Genomic DNA, 9058 nt, shown 5'->3' on the forward strand with positions numbered 1-9058 from the left:
TTGCGAGGCTCTTTTTCTTTTCAGTTTTAAAATTTTCTTAAGTGCGGGACCCCTTCAGGCTATAAAAAGTGCAGGGCCTGGGATCATGGCCCCTCTGGCCCCCCTTTATGCCACCACTGAGGCTGTTCTATAACGTCGGTGTAAGTGTGTCGTAAAAACGTAGCTCTGCATCAGTTCAGTGACGTTTTGGTACCCAGGGCTCTTCTGTATAATTATGTATAGATATGAAATGGTTTACATTAGCGATGCAGTACAGTTAGCAATGGTTATAGAATACTTTTGACTTAAAGAATCTTCAACGAAACAGCGTGGTTAATATATGTTAGGTTTCTGCTAATTGGGGCGTATAATTTCCAAACTTAGGCCTCTTGTTGAAACCAAACACAGAGCGGCAGAAAAAACATTGGAGATCCAAAAGAATCATAATGGCGGTATCTGTTACTAGGAGACGTGCTGCTTTGAGTCTGCGCTATAGGACCTGCATGACACCCGGTTTGATTTATGCACAGTTTCAAGCGAAAGGTCATGATCATTGAGCGCTGAAGTATACAAAAGTGCAAATACCTGCAGGTATACAAAACGCCTTTTTGACGGTTATCAAGAAAAAGATATCTCTGCTGCAATAATGAAAGAAGCATTTCTATAATTCTGGAAAATCTTTTATATGGAATGGAATTATAAGATTGCTCCACGGAATGGATTGGAGAGTTTTAAAAGTTTAATGCATGTTGATTTAGAAAGACTTTGAAAACGTACGTAAGTATGTTATCTTGCAGAAGCGAGGTTGTAAAAGTAAATGGAATGTTCAATGATATTGCACCGTTGATTGTGCAAAAATGGAGATATATCTTATTCTTGTTAGCAAAGCAAATCACAACGCACAAGGAATCGGTAGGGATATATGGTCACAGCGCGAGTACTGGAGAGTTAAGGAAGTTTGAATGTTTGTTTATGGGAACATTATGCACAGCAGTGAGCTTACGAGATACCTCGCAATTTTCACATGCGCATTTACTATGATCCCTATTTTGCTCTTTAGATAATTGTTCAACAATAACAAAGTAAGGCAACTTAATGTTACATAGGGTATGGTAGATGATATTTGATCCGGTTGGTTATGAGGCGAATCTTTATGAGTTCCATTAGATTTCCTTTTTAAACTTTATAGCAGCTCACTTGACTGAAAGAGTATTTGCTACAATTTAAAGTATAAACAAATCAGTGTAGGTCTTCTCTATCTCAAGAGGAAGAGATAAAATGCCAATTTTAACTTGTTATTGCAAATAAAGTACCTGCTTAAAAGATAAAATGTACAGATTTTCCGAATTTCTTAACATGCAATGGATGTTTACTGGTATATGCATTATAATATGAACCATGGCACTTATGGAAAGAAGTAGCCACCGAAGGAATACGTATTGAATGAGGATGAAAAAATCGATCATAGGAAAGTTAATATCCATCTGAATTGAAAATCTTATCTCTTGACATTGGATTCTTGTCGTCGTATTGCTTTGTTCCTGTATATCTTTAGTAACAACAATCATTGCAAGATTCACAGAATCCGGCGGACAGCCTATTCTGCGGTTCCTCTTTCTTACACATTTTATATCTAATTCTGTTTGGTGATATCTTCTGTCTAATAGAATAGCTGCTTGGTGATCGCATTCAGCGTGAAACTGTAGCGTGCTCATGGAGCACTTTATGAATAGTCAGTAAACACTGATTTTTCTGATACTAAATGTTTTCTTTTAGACAAAAGTACGATGTTCGATCATACCAGAAAATGGATTTTAAACACACTCTTCTGTTACTTTGTTATCTCTGCAACATTTCTATTAGGTAGGTTGATAACATACTGAATTTATCCTTGCTTAAAAATTTAATGGTACAGAATATTTTATCTTTCCTTTAGTCACAAATTTATAACTTGCTCACCACTAATACGATTTAAGCCAGAATCCCCATAAATTCGTTAATTTTCACCGCTGAAAATTCGTAATTAGAGAAAAATCTGATAAGCCACTTTCAGCCAAAATATACTAGCTATTTATATTAGCCCCAGTTTTTTATAATGTTCAGAGAAGACAGAAATAAAACTGATTTGAAATTTAAGAAGCTTTAGGACTGGGCTAAAAAAAAATTAAAAAACTGTAAAATTCCATTTTTAAAAAACGAGTCCAAAAGTTGTTATTTTGTCGATTTTTCTTTGGGAAGGATAATATACTTTGGATTTGGAACTGCATGGGTTTTTTATATCGAGCTTATCAATGTCAGGTTTTCAAATATGCATAGAGAGAAACTCGTACTCTGATATAGTTGATCTTTTGAGCTTTTATAGATACAAAGTTTGTCTCTACCTAGCATCTATAAACGGTTAACGAAAACTTGTCTCGACAAAAGGCAATTGACAGATTCTAAAGGGCCATCTTTCAATCAAAAATTGACCAATCAGCGAATGTGATTCCACTTACACGCTCAGTGATTGGCTAACATTGATTGAAAGATGGCTTAAGCCACTTTTATATCTGCAAATTGCATTTAAGAGGCGAAGAAATGCTAGGAGACAATCTGGAGCTGCTAGTCGCAAAATTTGATTTAAAAACTGAATAGGTTCCTTTTTATATTTTTTCAATCAGTCGCAGCAAGTAATGAAGAAGATGATTTACTGGACGAAATAATACCTCATCATGTTTACAAGAGAAAATTTACAAACTCTTCTCCGAAACGTCAGTCGATTATGACACCTGACTTCGGACAAGGCGAGCAGTTTTTGCAGCAAATGCCACAGGGTGGAGTGTCTCAATTTGCCGGGGGACCAGCAGAGGAACTAACAGACAAAGCTATGCAAATGCCTGGGGCAATGGTACAAGGTCAGAGTTTCGGCCAAGAAGCAATTGACCCCCTGCAGGGTTTTGCGGAACAAGGCCAAGCACAAGAAATGCAAGCACTAGGCCAAACCCAGTCGCCGGTGACACAGCCGGGGGGCTCCTTCGAACAAGGAGTTACGCAGCAGGTATCAGATGGAGGTGTTGTCACAGAAATGCCTGAAAACGCGAAGAACTTTAACGAAAATGCGGCAATCGAAACAACGCTATCCAATAACGGATTTCGAGTAACAACAGACACAAAGGAGAAAGCGAAAAATTTCGCAAAGGATGTTAAGAACTTTGGGTTATGGGAATATTCGTCGGATAACACAGCGGCCTCGACGGACCAAACGGCGAAAATACTTCAAAGTAAGCTGGAAGAAGATGATGCATTGCTTAAGGGGAAGGATTCGGAAAGCTTAAGCACAACACAAGTCGCAAATGCACAGGGAACCAAAGTGGATGATTTGCTGAGTCTATTTAACAAAAACCCAACAGAATCATCGCAATTCAAGGGGCTGGAAAGTCTACAGGAGGCCAGCAAAGGGCTGGAAGCAATAGATTCTGCCACCAAAGGGTTTACGGGCCTTGGGGTGAACGATAAAAGTTTAAGTTTTTTTGGTGGGGACAAAAATGTTGATGGAAGTTTATCATCGTTGTCAAATGATGTGGCAACCTTAGAATCGGCGCTGGGCAACCAGGGGTTGAATCTTGGTGGAGGAAGCAGAACACCGGAGGCTGTTTCCGTTGTAAACATACCGAATACATATAGTTTAGAAGACGAACATGGAAACTCGTTGGACGCTAAGGCTGCAGGGGTAAGCGGAAATCACAAACCTGACAAGTCAAAAACAATGCGGCTTCTAAAAGCCTTACTAAAAAAGAAGTTACGGGCGCAAGCAGTTAAGATGCTTTTGAAACAGAAGGCTCTGAGGGCTGCGCAAAAGTCACGTGCAAAACCAACGAAAAATCTGAAGGAGCAGTTGGCATTGTTTTTGAAGCAAAAGGAGCTGGGAACTAAGGAGGAGAAAAGTAACGAAAAAGAGGATGCTGGGAAGGATGAGGCAAGTGGAGAAAAAACTGAAGGTGTGTCGGAACTTGATCTTAAATTGCTGAAGTTCATTAAAAATATGCTGAAAAAGGGAGCGAAAGAACAGAAAGGAATTGGTGAAAATCAAATGACTCAATTCATGACTGCGTTGGAAGCTGTTCAGAAAGGGAAGGGAGATGACGCAAAGCCAGAGGACAATGGAAAGAGTGGTGATAAGGGCAAAGAAGGTAAGGATTCTGAAGCCAGCAAGAAGCCTCAAAAGGCTGTACAAAAAGAAGAGGCCGCAGAGGAAGGAAAAGAAAAACAAAAGGACGATGGGGAGGAATCCAAACCAGAAGAGAAACAAAAAGGGAAACAAGAAGATAAACAAAAAGAAAAGGAAGATCTTAAAGCGAAGAAATTGAAGGCAATCAAGACTCTTTTGAAACATATGAAGCCAACAACAAGATCAAGCCATGGGTTTTTTTTCGATCCAGAACAACCACTGAGTGAAACTGGTGGACTGGCGCCCAATTCCTTGATGAAATACCTGGAACACGAGTCCGCTTTGCTAAATCAATTCCAAGAAGGAAGTCAAATTAGTGATCCAGCAGCGCAGTTCAAACAGTTGGCAAAGCTGATGATGAAAGCAGCCAATAACGCTAAAGGAAAAGACGCTGTTGTTGATTCGAGGAGGACGACTGTCAGTCCTACAGGGAGCTTGGCGCCGAGTGATGATGATAAAAAGAAAGAAGATGAAAGTGCCAGCAAGGACACTAGTAGTAAGAAGACAGAGGGTAAAGAAGAAGAAAAGGAGAGTAAGGGTCAGAAAGAGGATGAAAAGAAGATTGAGAAAGAAAATGGAAAGGATGCAAATGGTGACACGGGAAAAGAAAGCAAAACTGAAGAAAAGAACGAGAAAAGTGAAGGCAAAAAAGAAAATTCAAAGAATGGAGACAAAGAAGGAAATTCATTGAATGACTCTAAGGCAGAAAAGGAAGACAAAAAAGTGAGCTTTACAAAAGAGACAGGGAAACCGGAGGATTCCAAGAAGGAAGATGATGATAAGAAGGCTTCTTCAAGTAAACAGGAAGAAAAAACCAGTAAAGTGAAGGAAGGAGAGTCAGAAACAAAATCTGGAAAAGATGCAGATGATGGAAAGAAAAATGAAGAAAAAGTAAAGGAAAATGACAGCAAAAACAAAAAAGAAGACGAGAAAGAAGAAAATTATAAGAGCAGTAATAAATCCGAGGAGGTGAAGGAAGTTAAGGCAGTTCCAGAAATAGATGGGGCAAGGACTAATAAAAAACCTGTGGAGAAGATGGATGGGAAGGCTGATAAGGGAAGTGACAAGTCTTCAAAGTTTAATGATAGCAACGAAAAGAGCGAAGAGAAAACAACTAAAGACGGTGAAAGCAAAACTGATGACGATGATAAAACGAAGAAGGTTAAAAAATTGCCCGAGATGACGAAGTTGAGAAATAACAAAAAGATTGTTAGCAAAATAAACAGTGCAACAGAAAATGAAACAGTATCGTTCAAAGAAGAGGATGGCAAAAAGGAGACAGCTAAAGAGCACGGAAGCAGTTCTGCTAGTCACGAGGATTCTGTGTTGAAGGAAGCGAAGTTAAAAGAAGAGATGAGAGAAACTGAAACCGGAAGTAAAATAGCGGAAGGTCAGAAGAGTGTTGAAAAGAGTGAAGAGAAGGAAAATCGTAAAATCTATGGTAAAGAGGAAAGTGCAGAGAATAAAAATGCCGAAGGAAGCGAGGCTCATAGCAAACAGGAAAAGGAGTCATCAGAACAATTCGACCTTTACGTATCGAGTAAAGGAAAAAGTAATACAGGTTCTGAAAGAACTGGAGGCACAACCGATTCTACGATTTCTGAGAGCAATAATCTAAAACCACAGCTTCCGTTTTTAAATCCAGGAAATGCACATTTAGATGTACTTGAGAATGACGCAGGATTAAAACAATACTTGCTTAAGAAAGGGAGCAAGACGGGATCCTTGCAGAGCAAACAGTCAGATGAATCAGAGAGCTCAAATGAAAACAGGCTTCTGCAGCTTAAAGATAGAACTGCTGCTACTAAGAATAATATTGAACACAAAACTTCACAATACAATAATTTAGGGATGCAGCAGGGGGTATATACTCATAAAGCACGACCAAACGCAGTACCTCCTGCTGGTCAGGGAATCCCTATTAACAGTTACGGCAAAGCAATTAAACCATTGTCAAGGCTTCAACTGAAGAATAAACGAATTGAGGCTTTCAGGAAACTTATGCGGGAACGAAATCGACACAACGCAAACAAAGAGGTAATGGAAAGTGGCTCATTACGTCATATTGCACCGCTTCTAGCCGACCGCCTTGTGGATGCTCCTTCAGTGCGGTTAGCAGCATTGGCGAGATTGATTTCAATGGCGAAATACCATCACAAAATGATTGACGTGGTGGCTTCAAAGAAAACACTACCAGCGTCAAAATATCCACTAGAGAAGACCAGCCAGATGTTAACTAAGTCAGTTGAGTCAGCTGATTTGTCGTCGGATCTCATAAAGCCTGCTGTTGAATTACCAAGAATGACCACTGGAACCAAGTCTTCATTTATACTGACGCCATCCTCCAAACCAACTGAAAGTGAACCGCCAGAGTCGAAGTCCAAAGTACACATGATGAAGCTTCGATTGCGAGCAAATTCTGTCCTAGTTCCATCAAGGACTTATGATACAGAAACATCGAATCTCAAATCCCTGCTGCATGAAACCGAGTCAGCTCCATCTGCAGTGGGATCGAGACTCATATCGAAAACAACCCTTGAAGAAACAAATAACCGCGTGGATCCAGCTGACGTAACTCGGTCGCGGTTGGCAAAACCAAGTGAAACATCAATCGTCCAAGCTATGAAAATATTGGGAGACAAAGAAACAAGCAGCGATGAAAAGGATAATGTAGCAATCAAAGATGCATCTAGTTTACACGAAGAACAACATGGAGGTACCGAGAAAACGTCCGAAAAAGGACATACAACTATAGTGAACAGTTTTTTCAAGAAGCCAACAGCCAGTATGCGAAATTCATTGACAGATCTTTCTAGTACTATGAATTTCAATAAAAAAAGACTAATAGTATCTCCACCCACGGATATGGAAAAGTTTTTTGGAAAATTAAGTAGTCCGGGTTTAAAAGCTAGAAGTTCGGTTCATGAGGAGGAAGCTGGGAAAGCTTTGATCCGGAAAGCGGATACCAAAAACATTGTAAGGACATTAAAAGCGGATACTGAAACTGCTAATCTAATGCTAAGAAAGCGGAGTAGGATTCCAAGAGCTAGAAGTATGAAGCGGTTTAATTATCTGAAAAGGCGGGTATAAAGGCTACAAAGTCGGATACTCAATTCTCAAGTGAAATCGACCGGAACAGGTAGCAAGCCTTACAAAAATGGAACAATGCACACTTCACACACGCCATCATCCATGCAATGCATAGTGATGTCTAGCAAAGTCATTTCAAACCGGAAACGGCATCCGAAACCGGAATCTTATTTCAAAACCTGGACGACTTTATAAGTCGGTAGCATCATTGCTTTTATAGAGTATTCCGATTGTTAACAATATACTGCCTAACGATAAAGCAGTGCATACGGGATAAAGTACTGTCCCGGTCACTTCTCACATAACGTCCCGCGAAGGGATCAATTTTTGTAAACAAAACATCGTAGATGACTTTGTAATTCAAGGCAAGAAGCACAAACGCAAAAACAAGCAACAATTTAGGCGGACCGGAAATTGTTACATGAAAAAATAATGTTAGATTGATGGTACATTCTGATAATTTTGAATATAGGGTGTGACTGTTGTATTTAAAATTACGTTACATAGTTTGTGGGTTTGGATTCCCATTGAAAAGAACGTTGTTGCAGATACCTTTAAGGACTTATTAAAAAGAATCAAAGTTTATTTAGCAATAATTAGAGAAGGCTAATAACCATTCATGAGCAGTGTAGCAAGATCAATAATCCCCCATGGAGCATGGCACAAAACTGCTAAATTGCCAACGCGCTACAGCCAAGGGAAGTAAAAAATGTCCTGCTTCTTTCGGCTGACATACGATCTGGCAATCAGGAAGAAAGTTCTAGAATTAGTTACACACATCAATACCCAAAACCAGATGAAATCTGGGAATTAAATACCCATTACCCATGCTTGCAAAAAATTAGTAATTAGTAATTAGAAATGGCTATCATATAACTGCTAAAGAAATTTGGTAGAGGTGTTATTTGTTAGACTTTCATCGAAAATCAAAAGAATTGTTTGTAAAAAGAGAACAAAAAACAATCCGTTGGCAGCAAAACCCAAGTATGATTTAAAACAATATTTCCTCAAATAGTCTATATATCTATGTTGATGTGTCAAAATTTAGATTGATCAGAAAAGTTCGAGGGGCGTTTCACTTTCCCTTTCCAAAATGGCTAAAGGACCCTGAAAATTGTTCTTTTACCCTGAAAATTGTTCTTTCAAGTCTGCACGTAAGTGTTTGTTGTTGATTAGCAAAATCTAGTAAAACTTTAGTGAAAGCCAAATGTAGTCGCTTTTTATACGAGTTATATTTGGATATGTATATAGCTTCCCATTCAAAACAAATCTTACAAAGGAAATGCAGTAATTTTAAACTGAACTTTTATTTTCAAATTAGAGTATTTTGTAAAATGCTGTTGTCTTTGTGATTGTGTCTGTTTTACGAGCTTTGAAGTTAAACGTTTTGAATCAAACGGAACGATCAGTATCTTAGACAAGTTCGGCTGGTTCAAAGCCCAGGGTCAGACACATTAAAAAGCGATCCAAGTGGTTAATACAATCAAAGGCCCTCTCCACACGTATACGATATTTTTGATTCTGCAAACTGTTCTTAACGTATAGGGCTCATTTCCACACGCTGCCGATGACTTCGCTATCGTATTCGCAACTTTTCAAATTCGCTCTCCAAAGTGTAAACTTTTGAATACGTTACGAATCCGATTACGTGTGGGCGCTCGAATCTGGATTTATCCTAATCCGATGACGTATACTTGCTAAAGTGTGTCATGGCGCATGCCCTGACGGAAATTGATTCGAATACGCTACGTGTGGACGCGAATATTTTTGAATCCGTAAAGA

The 9058-nt window shown here is 39.1% G+C and overlaps 1 protein-coding gene across 2 annotated transcripts; it reads left to right on the forward strand.

Moving 5' to 3' along the window:
- The first annotated feature begins 346 nt into the window (after nucleotides 1-346).
- LOC135695358 (uncharacterized) lies at nucleotides 347-8611 on the forward strand. 2 transcript variants are annotated; one of them, XM_089109881.1, is made up of 3 exons: nucleotides 347-756; nucleotides 1756-1842; nucleotides 2640-8611. In XM_089109881.1, the coding sequence occupies exons 2-3, from the start codon at nucleotides 1767-1769 to the stop codon at nucleotides 7274-7276; spliced, it is 4713 nt and encodes a 1570-aa protein (XP_088966007.1). In that variant the 5' UTR covers nucleotides 347-756; nucleotides 1756-1766; the 3' UTR covers nucleotides 7277-8611. The 2 variants fall into 2 exon arrangements, with proteins under 2 accessions (XP_088966007.1, XP_065070501.2); XM_065214429.2 differs by having other exon boundaries at nucleotides 347-752.
- The last annotated feature ends 447 nt before the right edge of the window (nucleotides 8612-9058 follow it).

Source organism: Rhopilema esculentum, chromosome 2 (genome assembly GCF_057945365.1).
Source record: "Rhopilema esculentum isolate cy_ngs chromosome 2, ASM5794536v1, whole genome shotgun sequence".
In the NCBI taxonomy this organism is placed as follows: domain Eukaryota; kingdom Metazoa; phylum Cnidaria; class Scyphozoa; order Rhizostomeae; family Rhizostomatidae; genus Rhopilema; species Rhopilema esculentum.

What these genes read in the sequence shown, in the direction of transcription:
- LOC135695358 (XM_089109881.1), top strand. Translation starts at nt 1,767, where the DNA reads ATGTTCGATCATACCAGAAAATGGATTTTAAACACACTCTTCTGTTAC. An exon ending in CTCTGCAACATTTCTATTAG is followed by an intron (nt 1,843 to 2,639) that starts GTAGGTTGATAA and finishes TTTTTCAATCAG; the next exon opens with TCGCAGCAAGTAATGAAGAA.